At 48.1% G+C, this 17,761-nt stretch overlaps 2 protein-coding genes across 3 annotated transcripts in view; one reads left to right on the top strand and one right to left on the bottom strand.

The window, feature by feature from the left end:
- Positions 1-1,219: 1,219 nt before the first annotated feature.
- LOC144156194 (uncharacterized) lies at positions 1,220-3,301 on the top strand. Its single transcript, XM_077688099.1, has 4 exons — positions 1,220-1,504; positions 1,565-1,901; positions 2,186-2,416; positions 3,126-3,301. The coding sequence occupies exons 1-4, from the start codon at positions 1,220-1,222 to the stop codon at positions 3,299-3,301; spliced, it is 1,029 nt and encodes a 342-aa protein (XP_077544225.1).
- An 8,770-nt stretch (positions 3,302-12,071) lies between these two features.
- LOC144175323 (E3 ubiquitin-protein ligase parkin-like) overlaps positions 12,072-17,761 on the bottom strand; it is a 96,338-nt gene continuing 90,648 nt past the window's right edge. Inside the window, exon 9 of one of the 2 annotated variants that reach the window (XM_077704413.1) lies at positions 12,072-12,763. In XM_077704413.1, coding sequence (XP_077560539.1) covers positions 12,608-12,763 — 156 coding nt within the window. In that variant the 3' untranslated portion in view covers positions 12,072-12,607. The remainder of the gene's footprint in view (positions 12,764-17,761) is intronic. The other variant, XM_077704407.1, reaches the window with a different exon arrangement.

Raw genomic sequence — 17,761 nt, 5'->3', positions numbered from 1 at the left:
GTGTGTGTGTGTGTGTGTGTGTGTGTGAAGTCTGCGGCGACTTCAACGCCCAACACACGGAACTCGGATACACTCACACGACCGCCAAAGGCAGGATGCCTCTTGGACGACGCAAGTGAAGCCGAATACACACTACTAACGATCCCGACACAACCGTCGCGCATCGGTACGTCGACGGCCCGCGATACCAACCCAGACTTGGCCTTTGCTGTACTACCTCCGGGAGGCACGGCCACATGGAAGAACACAGGGATCAACCTCGGAAGCGACCACTTCATAATCGAACTTACGATACCTCTTGGTCACGAAAGAAACGAAAGACCGGGAGGTAGAACAATATCGCACAAACTGGTCGACTGGAACAAATTCCGAAACACATACGTCGGAGAAATCGAGACCATCGAGGAATGGACAGCCAAAATATGCACAGCTGCCGAAGAGGCAACCGAATCGATCGAAACATCGGAAGACATAGAGCGTATGGACCCTCGACTCGCTCACTTACTCGAGGCGAGACGGTCGATACAACAACGATGGCGTAAGCAGAGACACAACCGCACTCTGCGCAAAAAAGTGGCGAACCTCGGTCCAGAGATCGAGAAATATAGCCGACAACTTTGCGCACAACAATGGTTCGCCCTATGCAACCAAGCAGACGGGCAACTACATCGGGGCGGCACCTGGAAACTACTCAGGCAACTCATGGACAAGAGCAAACGCCGAGAGTTCCAGAGTAGTCGCATGGCACAAATACTGCACGTTACTGCCAAACAGATGGGAGAGAAGGAGATGCACAAGCGTCTAAACGAAAAATACCTTCCCCTCAACGACCACGAAGACCACCCGGAATACACCGGCCCACAGAACCCAGAGCTCGATCGAGACATCGAAGAATGGGAAGTCCGCCAAGCAACACAAGATCTGAACTGCCGGTCGGCGGCCGGGCCAGACAGAGTGCACAACAAAACCCTTCGCAACCTAAGCGACGCGGCCATCGCAGCCCTGACCCGATACTACAACGTATGCTGGAGACAGGGTCAACTACCAAAAGCATGGAAGACCGCCAAAACGGTCCTACTACCGAAACCCAACAAGCCACCGGGCATCGAGGGACTAAGACCCATCTCGCTCACGTCATGCGTGGGCAAGGCGTTGGAACACGTCCTGAACACCCGACTCGAGCCGCTACCTGGAGACGCACGGACTCTACCCCGACGCCATGCTAGGGTTCCGAGCCAAGCTCGGCACCCAAGACGCCATGATATTACTGCAACGAGATATCCTGGACCCCCCCGGAGGTGCGCCCAAGAACGACAACAGAGCGATCCTGGGCCTGGATTTGCAGAGTGCATTCGATAAAGTCAAGCACTCGGCGATCCTGGCTCAGGTATCGAAGCTTGGTCTAGGAGGAAGATCCTACGATTACATAAGATCGTTTCTCACGCGCCGCACGGCTCGGCTGGAAGTCGGAGGCGAGAAGCTGGAGGAGCGCACGCTGGGCAGTGTGGGCACGCCGCAAGGCTCAGTGATATCTCCACTCCTCTTCAACCTGGTAATGATCGAGGTTGCGAGAGGATTGGAGAAGCTCGACTCCAACACCAAACATTGCATCTACGCCGACGACATCACCATTTGGGTGACGGGCGGAAGCGACAGCAACATCGAAGCCAGCCTCCAAGCAGCGGTGGACACCGTGGAGACCGCGCTCTCGGGCACGGGACTCCGGTGTTCGCCGCAGAAATCCCGGCTCCTGATCCTGCCGCCAACCGGGAGGCATCGAAAGAAGGCCGCGGAAGAAGCAGCCAAGAACATCGTCGTCCACACAAGCGACGGGAAACCCATTCCGCACGTACCGGGGCTGAGAGTCCTCGGCATGTTCGTGGACGGGGTGCAAACCAACGGTACAGCAACGAAGCACATCGTCACAAAGATGGGCATCACTACGAGACTCGTGAAGCGGATATCCTCCCGAACACGCGGAATGAAAGAAGGAAGTCTCCTGCGTCTGCTGCAGGCGTTCGTGATCAGCCACGCAGCATACGCGGGGGCTTTCCACCGATGGACAAATGCGGAGAGGCAGAAGATAGACGCCGCCATCCGCAAGGCGTATGCGGGAGCCCTCGGGCTGCTGCACGGCACCAAAACAACGGCCTTGCTGGCTCTGGAGCACACAACCCGCTCTCAGAGATCAGCGAGGCGCAACGAACGTCTCAACTGACGCGACTGGGCAGCACGGTAGTGGGCAGAAGGCTGCTCGCGAGAGCGGGCCTGAAACCCCCTGGCGAAACCCAGGAGCCTACGAACACGATCCACAACGGACCAGGAGACGCCGACCTCGTGCCGCTACGGGACGAAGTGGTCAGGCGACTCGTCGTCTACCCCCTGCCCAAGAACACCGACCCGGAAAGGGACCTGGGCACGCAGGCGCAATCTTTGCAGTGCGCTGCTAGGTGGCCCGAAACAGCCGTCTTTCCTACGAGTTTTTTTTTTTTTTTTTCGGCTGTTTCGGGCCACCTAGCTGCGCACTGCAAAGATTGCGCCTGTGTGCCGCTGTTCGGGGACTGCTCACTCATTGCTATAGGGAAAAACAGACATACACGAGAGGTTATCGAGGCCCTCGAGATTGAACGTCTTCATGAAAACTGCGTCAGCAGGCCATCTGTTGCACTCTCAGAAAAAGAAAAACAGTATCTGTGGCAACGAGCGTAGAAGACGGGGCGCGAGATACGTAATTTGTCATATTTTTTGGGCCTTGTTATTGGATGTGTCTTGGTTTATATGTCTTTCATGGCGAAATAAAAAATCAGTTGTAGTTCAGCGCTTGTCTTGTCTTCTCTTCCTTGTGTGTCGTCGTGTTTGTGTGCTGTTAACCCTTTATGATGCTACACCAACTAGCCTACCAAGCCATCCTCGTGAACTTCATTTCGACTTCTTTGGGCTCTTTCAACTGTTCATCAACCGACCCAGACCCACTCATCTCGCTCACTAGCTGCCTTTGCCAGATGCCAGTCTCGTGAGCTCGGCTTCTGCATACGTAACAAGGTACTTCCACCGGCTGTACTGTTGATGTTTGGAGGCCTTTCTACATCACGGAAGTGTGGTTTCACTGTCTGTGCAACCGCCAGAGCGGAGTGGCAAGAGAGAAGCCGCTTCTTCAAAGAGTGCCTGTTCCAGCGCCTGCACAGAGGTGTGGAGGCTCACCGCGCCTCAGTTCGGTGGCGAGAATGTGTGCGTATCCTGGACACAACAACTGAGTGCTGGTGGCAGCACATGTTGCCTCGTCTACGAGCCATCGTTCTGAAGAAGACTCCGCGTGTGACTAACCCTATCCACACCCTCGAAGATCTGCATCTTCCAAGCGACGTGGTATGCGTCCTCGGAAAAGGCCCAAAGTTCGCTGTCGAGCCTAAGAAGAGCATAGGTCGGCGTACTCACTCGTGAGTACACTCATTTGTACTCAAACTCACGAGTGAGTACGATGATGAGTGATCACACACCCAGAAAAAAACAGTGAGTATGATGACGAGTGAGTACAGGGGTAAGTCCACTACTCATGAGTAAAGTACTCATGAGTACAACACTCATGAGTATGAGTACTCATGAGTACAGTATTCATGAGTATGAGTACTCATGAGTTTGAGTACTAATGAATATCAGTACTCATGAGTACACAGTACTCATGAGTACAAAGCACTCGTGAGTACACAGCACTCATGAGTACAATACTCGTGATTACTGTTTTTGCGAGTGCTTGCACTCTTGAGTATATGCACTCCTGAGTACAGTAGTGCAAACAGTAGTGCAAACAAGAAAACGGACGACAAAAGCTGCCACCCGAAGACACACAGAAAAACGCAGTTTACGGCCACGGCTGCACCGACAACCCCCGAGAACAAGAGTAACGCCAGACGCAACGCGAGTGCTTACGTTCCGTTTCGCTTCCTCACATGTACTTGCCTTCGCGCAGTAAGTCGCTCAACGACAGTGCACCGCGTCAGACGTTTTCTTCCTCTGTCCTGATTTATATGTAACCTGTGTTTTTTTAATCAATTAAACAATTTATTTTTTCTACTTAGTCTTTCATTCGAGCTACGACCTAGCTAACAGTGCAGATAAGTTGATTATTCGTGAGTAATACAAATTGAGTACTCATGAGTACAGATTGAGTACTCATGAGTGCAGAATGAGTAGTACTCATGAGTGCAGAATGAGTAGTACTCATGAGTGAAAAATGAGTAGTACTCATGAGTAGTACTCACGAGCAGTAGTACTCATTGAGTACTCATGAGTACAGATTGAGTACTCATGAGTACAGAGTGAGTACTCATGAGTACAGATTGAGTACGAATACTCGTGAGGACAAATGAGTGTGAGTACAAGTGAGTACGATTACAAATGAGTATTTGATGAGTGAGTACGAGTGATTTTGTAAACAGACGAAGTTTTTGAGTCTGAGTTTGATTGAGTACAGCGTGAATGAAAAAAATTGTGATTGAGTTTGAGTGAGTTCTTTCTGTTTGGCCGACCTATGAAGAAGAGTGCAGCTGAACTTGTGGCACTGGTGCGCAAGGTTGGGGAAGCCACCGCCCAAGAGTGCGAAAAAGAACGATGCATCTCTGAAGGATCTGGTCAATTTACGGAGGACAAAACTGCCTACCTGTAACCTCCCCGTGAGTCGGACTGTGCGCTTTTTACGCCAGAAAGAATTGTCCATTCAGGCAGATAAGGAAGGTGGCTTCACGGTTTTCTCTGCTGCTGACTATCGGAAAAAAGCAAATCGTGCCATCAGCAACCTTTTCATCAGGCGTAACGATGTAAAGCTCGCAAAAGTTAAAAAAGACGCTTTAAGCCTGTGTGAAAGTATGAAGCTAGAGTCCCTGGCACGCTCCATAGCCAGCAAAGAAAGCTTAAGCTTGAAGGTATTTTTCTCGGCAAAAACCCACAAACCAGATTTTCCATTTCGTGCCATTGTCTCGGAGAACGGTGCATGGCAAAAGCCCCTTGCGTTGTTCTTGCAGCAAAAGCTCAAGCTTTTAGTAGTTGACGACCCCTTTATGATCAAAAACTCAAACGAAGTATTAGACTTTTTAAAATCCAACGACGAAGGGCTTTTAGCGTTTTCAATCGATATATATCAAGGACCTTTTTTATTCACTCCCCCTGAAAGAGCTTTTAAACTGCGTTCAAAGCGCAATTGACAACGGTGTTGTGGGCTTACAGAACTCAGCTGGTATGACGGACGCTGCCTTTTTAGAGCTTTTAAACTTTTACCTTACTTCAACGTTCATCTCATGGGAAGGGGGTACGTTCATTAAAAAAAAACGGCATCTGCATCGGGTCATGCATCGCGCCTATTTTAAGTGACTTGTTTTTAGCCTATCACGATCGTGTTTTAAGTGAGCATTTATCTGGGTCGAATGTGAAACGAGTTTTTAGGTATGTCGACGACTACCTCGTGGTTTTAAATTGTACAATTGTCAAGTTTGAAGATTCGGTATCCCGTGTTTTGACCATTTTCAACGACTGTCTTACACATTTGGATTTGACGCATGAGGTTCCACTGGATGGTTCTCTCAAGTTTCTTGATATGATGTTTAATTTTACTCAAGAACATGTGTGTTGGATGTCGAGCCCCATGCGTCAAAGCCGCTACTTCTTTATTCCTCCAGTCACACAAAACTGGTAAAACGGGACATTGTTAAGTCTTGTCTAAGAAACTCGTTTTCGAAGTCATGTGCACATTCAGCAGAAAAAAGCTTCATGGCTCAAATCAACCGCCTGTTGTCTGCTGGGTACCCGCAACATTTGCTGACGGTAGTGGCTCGTGACTGATTAAAACAGTTAAAACGTGGTGACCAGTACTGCCCGGAGATAAGGCGAAGGAAAGAACAGTTTGTAGTTGTTCCTTATATGCACAGGGTAGCGCATAACCTCAAGAAGATTGGCATGCGCGCAGGTGTTGATGTAATTTTCTCTGCTCCCAACAAAGCTTTCAAAGCTGTGTCTGATGGTGAATGGCGGTGGCAGAGAGAAAGGGGGGTGCTCGAAGAAACACCGAGAACAATTTCTTGAATGTGATGAAGGCATTATTTATTCTCTCCCATTGGATCGTGGAAAAACCTATGTCGGCCAGACGGGCAGATGCCTTAAAGATAGGCTGAGGGAAACCTATGTCGGCCAGACGGGCAGATGCCTTAATGATAGCTAGGCTGAGGGAACATAAAAACCTCGTAGGAAAGACTGCTGTTTCGAGCCACCTAGCTTGCGCCTGCGTGCCGCTGTTGGGGGACTGCTCAGTCATTGCTAGAGTGAAGGACAGACATACACGAGAGGTTATCGAGGCCCTCGAGATTGAACGTCTTCATGAAAACTGCGTCAGCAGGCCAGCTGTTGCACTCTCAGAAAAAGAAAAACAGAATATGTGGCAACGAGCGTAGAAGGCGGGGCGCGAGATAAGTGTTGGTCATATTTTTTGGGCCTTGTTATTGGATGTCTTGGTTTATATGTCTTTCATGGCGAAATAAAAAAATCAGTTGTAGTTCAGCGCTTGTCCTGTCTTCTCTTCCTTGTATGTCGTCGTGTTTGTGCGCTGTTAACCCTTTATGATGCTACACCAACTAGCCCACCAAGCCATCCTCGTAGGCATAGGGGGCGGAAAGCTGGGCGTACGCAGCTGTCACGGCTCCCGTGAAAATCTTTCGCCGCCGCGGCTGGGGCACCACGCAGGTAGCTAACTTACAGCGCGCTTTTGGGTACTTATCCGTCCAAGCGCAGCCACATTTTTTCTGCGTTTGCAAGATAACGCTCACATACTACATCGGTGGAAAAGTCCCTTCATCCGCTAAGCCATATATGCATGGAGGAAAGAATCTTTCCTTCATGCATATATGGCTTAAGGTAAAAGTGGCGCCTCGGTGTGAATATTTTAATGTTTATTATTATCATTAATTAAGCCTTTCCTGCAACTGTTGCTACGTTACCCCACACCCCGCGGTACTAACCTTCCCAGTCTCAAAGGAAAAAAAGTTAAGAGAGGCTTTGGCCTTTGGCTAAAAGCAATGAAGGAACTTTAGTTGATGGTGATGGTGATTAGTGGCTCTCCCTTTGAATCGGGGTGTCGGTTGTGAGCAACCGACTCGCCTGTATTACGCTTCCTTTCCCTACTCCCAGCTAATCTAATAGATTTGCTTCCTCCCTCCCATCGCCCCCTCTTCCCCGTTTTAAACTCATCGCTCCCACCCCCCTTTTTTCTCCCCTCGCTGTTCTGAATTCTCATCCGTATGATTACTTCACCTGCGTACCCATCCCTTCCCTACTTTTCCTCCACCATCACTCCAGTCGCCTTTCGTCACCTCTATGGCCTTGAGGTTGAGGTTCCCCCTCGCCCCAAATCCCAAAGCCTCCGCCAGCGTCGTTTCCCCCTCACCCCGCGGTGGTCGTATCTCTGTGCAGCTCCAGACAATATGGTCTATAGTTTCCGGATCACTGCCGTAGCATGCACGTTTCATCCTGCTGCCTGTAGCTACCAGTGTATGCCCGGGCTCTCGAGCACCCCGTCTGTGCCTTGAAGAGCAATGCACTGCCTCTCGTATTGCCATAGAATCCTTCCAATTTGCCGTTTCTCTGCCCTGTAAGACTCCAGGGTTTTTTTTCGCTTCCATTTTCTGTGCCCACCTTGTCGTCACTGCTGCCTTTACCTACTTTTGAACTGTTGTGTAAACCCCGCTTTCCCCTACCGACTTTCCATACCGCTTGGTCAGCTGTCTGGTCCTCCGTCTCCACCGTGTGCCCTCATGTACAGGTACTTAAAGGGACAGACAACCGATTTTTGTCGAGTATATATTCTCTATCCCAAATGAAAGGGCATCACTTAAGAGCACCTTGACGAGAAAAGGTTTTGCTGATAACGCCCTAGAACTTGTTAATTTGAAAATTTTAGATCTACGAGCCGTATGTGTCCCTCCCAAAAACAATGCTGGCAAGCATGGCAGCATACTTTTGTCTGTATGCGAAATGAAAAACGATATTTAAAAACTTGTCCCCAGCTAAAAAAGTTTGAATCGCAGGTTTTCCTGTTCCTTTATGTTTTTTTACTGCAATGGTCTATTTTGCATGAATGCGCCATCTGTTGGGATAGACGATAGGTAGAATCTGGCTTCACGTTGTGGAGGTGGGAAGTTCGATTCTCCCAGGGTGCGACTTTTTTTTTTTTTTAAGCTGCCGTTGGCGTATTTGGAAACTGAAATCAAATATTTTGCCAGAACAAACGCCCCTGACTCAGACAGAATCGTCAAAGCTCGTTCACTGGGTCTGCTTACTGAACGCTGCCGTTGATTCTCGGCACGGAGGCTCAGTTAGCCACCCTGAGAGCAACCCAGCGACGGTGGGCGGCGTGTCTTTAAAATTTTCAAAATAATGTTTAGAAATACATATACAATTTAACCTTGTATAAATACTTGCGTTAAAAGGTTTTCAATACGTAAATAAACGTTTCAGCAGTTGCAGTAGCTGCCAGGTTTGCAGGTTACGTGACAGGGACACATATTGTAGTGTCAAGTTTCGACACTACGAACCGCCACCCTTCCGACTTCAGGAAGTTTGCTGCCAAATTAAAATTGTTTCCGCCAATTTGTTTAGAAATTGCTTGTGGTTACCGGGCTATATAAAACGCTCGCTTTCATATGAGCTAGAGAACAGATACGCGACGAAAATCAGTTGTCTGTCCCTTTAAACACCCTCGCGGTCCATTTTTCGTCCCCCATGTGAAAGTCGCTCCTCAAACTTTATCCTGCTCTGTGCATACCTGCCAGGTTTGCCGGAATGGCATTAGGGAGATCTTACCGGGGGCAGGAGGGGCGGTAGTAGCAACAACAGAATGGGTAACTTTCCACACATTACAAGATAGCAGGAAATGAACTGTTTCTTTGCCCAAACTACCAACAAGCTACACCACTTAAATGTTCGACGTTGCTAACACCACCCTTTTCAGAAAGTCCTGGAAATAGTACTGCAAGCGCAATACAAAACAGCAGGAACTGAACTGTTTTGTTGTTTCGTCTAAACAACAAGCTATCTTCAGAACGGTCGTGCTCGTGCGTAAATGAAAGCGGCGGTGGTGCTGCGTTTCTATAAACAGTAAACTAACAATGGGACGAACAGGTTCACCGTCTGCGCATGGCCGACTACGCTTTTTAGGCACTTCACTGATAATGATGCGAACTGGTGTCAGGATGGATTGTCAGGTATACCTCCGGCGCATTGTGGCCATACTGGGAAAAGGATTAAGCCCATGACGTTCGCGTTTTCGGGAGATTTTTGTTTCAGTCGTACAATCGTACAAAACCATGAAAATTCAGGAGTCTTCCAGAAAATTCGGGAAACCTGGCAGGTATGTCTGTGCCTCCCTCGCCTCGAAAGACGACCAGCCCATATCCCCCTGCACCGCCTCATTTGTAGTTTTGCTGTGGGTCCCTAGGGCCAATTTTCCTACCGCCGTGATTTACCTCCAGGCCCGCATGGGTCTCTGGTTTCATGCACAGAACCGAATTTGCGAAAGTTAATCCTGGTACCATGACGGCTAGCCTTGCGGTGCCATCTAAAAGCTAGTCGAAGAACAAAGAATTTTGATGCCCGATGCAACTGGCGTTGAAGAACGTCAATATAATGTAAGTGTTTTGAACAGTGCTGATTTTTAAGGGATTATACAAAATTAGAAGCTTTTATTTGTAAATGGTATCGCAGATACCAAGTGTGGCGACATTTTTGGCGAAATCTTAACGACTTCTTGCTCGTCCTCTGGCGAAATTGACCCCAAACTCAGTGGCAACCCTGCTTCTAGTACACTGTACCGCCAGAGTCAAGTCAGCCCAGCGTTTCGGCCGCCGGCCGTCGCCCGGTCGTCGCAATTCGTTCACTCAGTTGAAACGAAGCCAGGACACGTTTGTGAATGGAAGAATGTGCATTTCTTTACTTTGTTAGTTTGTGCAAGTCAAGGTCGCTTCACACAAGCGCTGCACAAGCGCACATGCGACCCTTCGCTGACTGGTACGCTAGTAGGAAAATCTAAGGCCACTTGAAGGCGGTAGAAGAGTCAGCAAAGTCAATATAGGTACTAAGGAAATAAAATCAACTGGAACTTTTACCGTACAGCGTAAAACTAGGGAGCAGGAAACACTTTTTTTGTGCTGGGCGAACAAGCACAGTAGTCAGCAGCACGACTACACATCTGCGAACGCTTTTCCGTCAAAGAAACGCAATTGCTAGAAGTGAGATATTGTGGAAACTTGGGGGACGCTTACTGCACAAGCGCAATACAACAAATAGTCACCTAAGCTGCTTGAAATGCTAAAACTAAAGAAAAGTGTAAACTGGTTATACATTACATACCTTATATTTCTAAGGTCAGCAAGCCTCGCCCCTGGCCGAGTAGTCTGGAGCGCTAGGTATAGAACTTGCAAATGTTTTGCAAGTCACCAGTTTGAATCCCCGGGGTACGTTCTTTTTTTTTTTTTTATAAGTTGACTTTTTCATTTTCGGCCGATGTTTTCTATACGAATTCACCTTTTTTTTTTTTGGGCCGTAACGTTCGCTGCTCCACGAACTAGTTCACAGAACGCGTGCAGGCTGACACTGGCGTGCTAGCGAGTTCGCGTTGGCGTGCTGTTGCCATAAGCACCGACTGCTAGCGGGCAGTGCGCACAGGCCAGAATCAGCAGACCCTGGCGCGAACACGCTTTTTATGATACAGGCATGAGTGAGGCAAGCTCCAAATATGGGGGAAAAGCGCATGGCACTTGAGCGTCTGCGGGGACACAGAGGGCGTTCATCCACTGCAGAAGCCTTGGCTAGTAATTGCTACGATTTCAAGCCGTCCTGGGAGGCTTATCTTGTGCATTTTACAGCCGACAACACGGCAGAAGCGCGGTACGATGATTACTAAGATATCGAGAATGCCCATCCAACGATGCCGTCGGATGTCAAGCATGTTGTTTTACAGAACCGAAACAAAAACTTGTTTGAATGCTAACCAATCACAGTGCGTTTCCTCCCGTCGTCACAGCCTTTAGTTGGTGCAGCCACCGCAAACCGCGCATGGTAGTTTTTCTTCTTTCGCGCTTTGTAAAATAATTACCGACTTGTCAACCGGATAAACGATGAAAAGTGGGCTAATTTGAGCCAGTCTACGCAGCGCAAGCAAAAACGGGAGCTTGACAAATTCACTTCAGTGTCCTTTTAAGACTTCCCAGAAGGGACTAGCAGGAAGCACCATTGGGACTAGAGAAAATGAGAGGTCCACATGGTTCCAATACCAATGCACTCAGTTGTGTTTGCATGCCGCCCTGTAAGAAGAGTGCCACAGCGCTGTGTGAAGTTGAATGGTGCGAAATCGTAGCACCCCTTTAACCAAAGTACACTTGAAAACGGTCTTGGAACTGCCAGTCACCCCACTAAAGGAAGCGTCTCTGCACTGATCAAACTACACTGAAAGGATCAGTGAAATGACACATTGGTTTTGTTGTTCTCAAAAACTTTGCACTCAGAGCTCTACAAGCTCTCCAGCCAGTGTAAGTTAAGCTCCGAGTGCATTCAGCTACGGATCATTCGTGAGCAAGCAATGCCACTGTCCAGCTGACGCAAAGCAACACCAGCAAGTGCATTCGAGAACTTTCAGCCGCACCGCTTACCTGTGCTACCTGCTCTGCACTGTTGAGACAAGGCAAGTTGAATAGCTCGTTAAGGCGACCCAAAAGTTATCAGAAGTGTTTCATACAGCTGCTGATGCTAAGAGACACCGTGCATGGCTCCACTGGTAACCGGGGCTTCCTTGCATTTCCATCCCCCGGCAATGGCCATGCCAATGTGGTAGACTAGCAGTTTGACATGTCCCGAAAGTTAAAGCCGGATGAGCCAAAACACAGTTTTTCCACAGCCCAGGCACACCATAATCAAGGGTTCACCATAATTCAGGTGCAGGCACATCTCACCTATTTCAAATGCATTTGGTTGGTATGCAACCGCCAACTTTTGTACAGGCCACAGTTGACAAACATGGTTTGTTTTAAGAGAACAGCAACACCATTCCAAACGGCCTCACCTGGGGTGGCTGACCACAGGAGGCGAGAGTTTATTGCACAACTACCTTAGTTCACACAAGCAAACGAAACTCGCTTCAACAAGAAATGCCCCCGGCAACCCTGACTCCAGACTGGCCAACCCGGCAACCCGGGCACAACCCATGCGGCAATAAGGCACCAAAGTTCACAAGGCATGCAAGGTCGTCTACCAAGAAAGGGGCGTCAAAAGTCCAAAGGCACTGCTTGAGCCCTTGTCTACATTAATGACGACAGAATGCTGCAACAGCTCAGTCAATGCCCCACTACTGTAAAGGGCATGCCAACAGATTATGTGTGCCACGTTAGCACTTGTTATCACAGTGATGTCTCAAACGTTGAAACTCCAAAGATCCTCCTGGCAGAAAAAAAAAAGAAAGAAGAAAAATTACAACCAGCCCAAACGTCCACAGCCAGCCAAAGCTAGGCCATCAGTACCTAGACCTTAGCCCCTGTTTGTCAAACCCTTAGGCACTGCTTGCATCTGCCAGCGCTCATCAACCCCAACACTCTCCCCCGGAACAAAGTAGTAGTCTGGCCGGCCTATCCAAACCAGTGGGCGCCCATGCACTGGCGGCTCCACTCGTCCTGGCACAACCAGCACCACTGGAAGCCGCACTGCGACCGGCTGCACACCATGTGCATGCAGCCACCTGCACACGACAAAAGGGGGGGGGGACCAACAAGCACAACTCAAAAAGACGGCGACGTGGAATAGGAAATACACAGGACGATGCACTATCCACGATGTATTTTTCCATAGTATATGAAAACCGACTTGCCCGACTTCACCTCAAGCTGCAACACCCCTTGCACTCAATTCCTTGTTACACAGGGGTGGAAGCGGTCTTAAACTTTTTGGAGCAGCTCAGGGAGCAGAAATAATGATGTTTTGAATCAGCTTTGGAGAAAAATAAATAGGCAGTTTTGGAGCAGCTTTGGAGCACCAAATAGGTAATTTCAGAGCAGTGTAAGTCCATTCGAGAGCAAATTTCTAGAGTCAAACATAATTTGTTTGCAATTTTTCATTTCTGGTAAACACACACACACACAAAAATTCAAACGGCTTCTAATCAAAATTGAATCAATACTGAGCCGACCATTTTTTTAACAAGGGAGAAAAATATGTTACCAGAATCAAAGCATCACTGCCAACAGAGCAATAACTAAAAAAAAAAGCTGGAGATAAGCGACGCTTTGAATAGCTACATCTAACTAGACTTCAGACAAGTGGAAAATAAATGTTCGTGTTATTAGAACACCATTACAGCCACCATGAGAAACAACCAAGAGAAAACTAAATGTTCACATTCACAAAACAAAAGATAAAGAAAAAATATCCTAGCGCATTACCCGCACAATTGATCAAGGAATACATGCTGCTATTTAAGCCAAAAAATACTGTGCAACTGCATCGTGTTTATCCATATAGTGAGCGTACCAGTGTTTATCAACATTTTTGTTCGAGTGGAGACAGCGGGCTTACTGAAGGGGGGGGCACCTTCCCTCTTTTCTCATGCAAAACAGCGCTGTATGGCTAGACACACCTACCGAGCTGATTACTTGCAGTTAGAATTAACATAATCTCCCTCTCCTTGTGCCAGGGCCGTGTCTGTTATCCAGTTTGACACATAGGACACACAACAGTGGCATCAAACCTTTGGAAGAGCAAGCACGCTAGCAATGAGGTAAAATGGCAAGGTTCTGACGGAACAGAAAAACTATTTTATTTTTTGCGTTTGACAATAAGCGGGAAGATAGCAGCGACTGCTAGTGACCACGCTTGCATCACGGCGCAGCTGCATCAAGGGGCTCAGTTTATGCGTTGCCCGCACCCCAAGTTCTGCCAAGTCCCATGAAACCGTGCTACCACTTGGGGACCAGGAAACTGTGACAAGTGACTCAGAGCTTTCGTACTTAAGTGAGTCCGCCGGAGCGCGCCACGTCATGAATGACAGCTGAACGATCAGCCCCTTCTGCTCCCTCCACAATGCGACTGGCATTGCACATCACCTCACAGTTGCCTTGCATTTTGTGGCATCGCTTGGGAGCAGTCTCGGTTCAACACTGCCTTTTGGAGCAGGATGGCGCACGGCAAAAGCAGATTGGTGCAGAACTTCTGCCCCTGGTTACAGAAAACAGGGAAAAGGTCCCCACCCCAACTGCTGTCCTGGTGCAAACACTTCACACGGGCTTTTCGATCATCAGTCCTGTCCCAGACCCAGCCTAGGTGTTGGCTTTCCCCATATACGTATTCCTCTCGTGAGGAGAGTACACAGACTACTCACGCGCTACCCACGAGTCACGAGACTGATCATTGAAGAGCCCCACTTTCCCTGACCAGCACTGCAATTTAATGGAGGGCAACATTTGGTCAGCTAACTACGGTTTCTTGTTTTGCCAACAGAACATTACATAGACGCCGAAGTTATTCTGGCCAATTTTTATTCGTGACTGCATTGAGTAGTTTTTTATATGTTGTCGCTTAACAGAAGTTTGGCACTGTAGTTTCATAAAACTAAGAAGCAAAAACACGGGCTGCCCTTTTCAGCTGATTTAGGAGCTACTACAGTGACATTGCATGCCTCTCAAGTGGGGTTTACTGTTGACTCATTTTTAATAGCTTTTACATTGCCCTTTTTCGTGGTTATCCAACATCGTCCAGCGTATCAAACTTGATACGTTGGGTGTTGAGACTACTTGGTCAGAATACTTGGTTACCTACTTGGTGAGACTACTTGGAGACTACTAGCAAGACTACTTGGTGTACCCTTGTTGTAAAAAATATTTTTAGAACAGTTCGTGAAGTTGTTTTCGAAAAATAAACTCCAAAATCTGCAATAACACACTTCTGCTGTACATTCAGGTGCAAATTTCGCGATGTGAAAACCTTAGTAAAGAGACAAGGTATAGTTCATTGAGTAGGCTGTATGCTCGACTTTAACGTCACAAAAAATCAGGAACGAAGATTTTGTTTCAAGCAAGAAAACAATTTTAAAAGTTTGGTCCTAACATGTTAGTTGACATTGCCTCCTATGGTTGCTTCACTGGCGATTACACCGACACCGCAGTTCATTATGGGCACGCACAGACCTGTCAGGCTCTTACAGGAGTCCTGCCCTTTACCAAGTGCTGCTGTATCATTACAATATCAAAAAATTAAATGCTGCCTTTTCTTCAGGTGTCACTTTTATTCACGTATAAAAAAGAAGCACGATATCATCGTGCACCGACATCATGGAATTCTACACCTAAAGGAGCAGTAGACGTATTCCCGCCTTAGTGGATTGTGATGCGTGACAGTGAAATTTTGATTGATTGATTGATTGTAGGGTTTAACGCGCCGACGCAACGCAGGCGATGAGGCGCGCCGTAGTGGAGGGCTCCGGATTAATTTTGACCACCCGGGGATCTTTAACGTGCGCCGAAATCTTGTACACACGGGCGTTTTTGCTTTTCGCCTCCATCAGAAAAGCGGCCGCCGCAGCCGGGAATCGAACCCGCGACCTCGTGCTCAGCAGCGCAACGCCTTAGCCACTGAGCCACCGCGGCGGGTGACAGTGAAATTTTGTGCGCATGAAATTTGATGGGAATGAAGCCCCGTGCTTCCCTTTACCACCGCATCACATGGACATCGGATGGCACTGACACAATAATGCGCCAGCGGTTTAACACATCGTATTATCTAGCAGATGCCATATATTCAGCGCTACCACAGAGTGTAGGCATGCAATGGAAGAAAATGTGAACACAACGCAAAAAAAAATTCTCACTTCCAAGCCCCGTTTCTCGCAGCCATTACTACTGGAATCTTTATTCAAATCTCTCGACTCTTTCAAACCGCAGAGGAGACCTATATAACAGAATATGGTCCTGCCATGATCGGCACAAAACATACAACCAACAATATTTGCAATGCAAAGATTAATACACCCAAAAGTACTATATATCAAAAGGACAGGAGAATTGGAGGCTGTTCTGCTCAGCTCCACACCGCACACCCAACTCACAGCAGTCAACACGGCCGAAGCCATTGTTACGAGGTCTATTTCACTTGTAAAGCTCCGCCTGAAAGTGGCGCGTGAACGTGTCCCCTGTTCGCTTCCACCCGTGTGGTGGTGCTTTTGCCACGGTCGGCCCGATCGGCGAGCTCAGCGGACGCTTCATTGTGCAGCACTTAGCAGCAAACAGAGGAAATAGATTGTTTTCAAGTTGGTTGCGCCAGAATTTCAGGTTTTAATCTCGTGGAGCACATTCGGAAGGTGTATATTTACATGCTTGACCTATCAAAATTTGAAGGTAGACGGAAAACTGCAATGACAGCTGCTCACAACACACACATTACAGCGCAGCCCCAGCAGTGCTCACTCACGCGATTTCAAATGAATAGGGATTGGCTGTAACTTGGCTGGCTTGGTGAACCAGGACTGTGCCTCATGTAAAGACTGCAAGCCACATCGTTATCGGCACCAAACAGTGGCATCAATCTACAAGTACAGTGGCTAGAATAGGAAAGTGTGATGAACGGGCCCTCTCCCGCGTGACGCTGTAGGAGGAAAATCCAGGTGGCGCTGTCGCACGATTACACGTTCGCTGCGACGGCGGCGGAATATGGAGTACGAATATATTTTCTTTCATAGCTATTCTCCGTGGTCGCGCAAACTGAGATGCAACGAATGTCATATTTTAAAGTACTACAATCGAAGTTTGCAATCGACTGGGCGCACTTTGACAACCGAATATAGCCGGCTGGCTCAGATACTTATGAAGCAAATCAGAGAATTGGGAACTGCTGGTAAACACGCATTTTATTTTCAACGTGCTCGTTACAAACAGACAAAAACTACTCACTTTTGGTGAATTTCTCATGATTTGTTCATAATTGCAAAGGCTCGAAGCCATCAACTTTCTTTGCTCAATTGGCCTTGCCTTTTGCTGCTATTTCTTTATGTGTGTGTTTGTGAAGAAATTCAAGCATTTCGACGTTCGATTCTCCTCGACGTTAGATTCTGCTGTTACGTGAGGCAATGGAGCTTTAAATGCTTCTTCCTTTCGCAAAAAGGCATGCCTTCTCCTTTTTCAATGCCTTCGTGTAAAAGTGCAGATAGAAGACCAAAACGAATTCGATAGTCATGGACGGGGAGAGTGGCAGGCTTCTTCAGTAGGTCAGATGTTTCGTAAATGCTTCCAATGTCTGCAAGGGTACGTGTATGGGCTTTGGCTTTATCCTGCACAGTGCGACACACGCTGTAAGGTACTGTGAAGGGCAAGAGAGAGAGAGAGAGAGAAAAACACTTTGAAACACTCAGCGTGTGGTTTCCCCCATGTTGCCGAAGGTCAAGTTCTTCACAGAAACGGAGCATGGGGTTCTTCAAACTCTGCACTCACAGAGGAGTCACCATCCTTAGCGTTTTTATTGCTGGGTGGGGCCGCGGGTGCGCACCTCGCTTGACACTTCCTGCTCGGGGAAGTTGTTTCGGCTGGTACTTCGGAGGACTTGGAAATTGCGTGGGCAGATTTTGCGGGGGCAACCGAGACCTGCCCCTGTAGATTGAGACAACTTTTCCGTTCACGGTATGTTCAATGTGCCGGGAGATTTACCTTACGTCGAAGTGTAGCTCGCACACAGCGGTGTTTTCCTTGAGCCGCTT

The sequence above is a fragment of the Haemaphysalis longicornis genome, unplaced genomic scaffold (assembly GCF_048455015.1).
Source record: "Haemaphysalis longicornis isolate Haplotype H1 unplaced genomic scaffold, Haemaphysalis longicornis Haplotype H1 scaffold_1, whole genome shotgun sequence".
Classification (NCBI taxonomy): Eukaryota; Metazoa; Arthropoda; class Arachnida; order Ixodida; family Ixodidae; genus Haemaphysalis; species Haemaphysalis longicornis.
The sequence above is the reverse complement of the archived record's forward strand: the minus strand, read 5'-3'. Positions and strand labels throughout refer to the sequence as shown.

What these genes read in the sequence shown, in the direction of transcription:
- LOC144156194 (XM_077688099.1), top strand. Translation starts at nt 1,220, where the DNA reads ATGCTAGGGTTCCGAGCCAAGCTCGGCACCCAAGACGCCATGATATTA. An exon ending in AGGAGCGCACGCTGGGCAGT is followed by an intron (nt 1,505 to 1,564) that starts GTGGGCACGCCG and finishes GTAATGATCGAG; the next exon opens with GTTGCGAGAGGATTGGAGAA. An exon ending in GGACGGGGTGCAAACCAACG is followed by an intron (nt 1,902 to 2,185) that starts GTACAGCAACGA and finishes ACCCGCTCTCAG; the next exon opens with AGATCAGCGAGGCGCAACGA.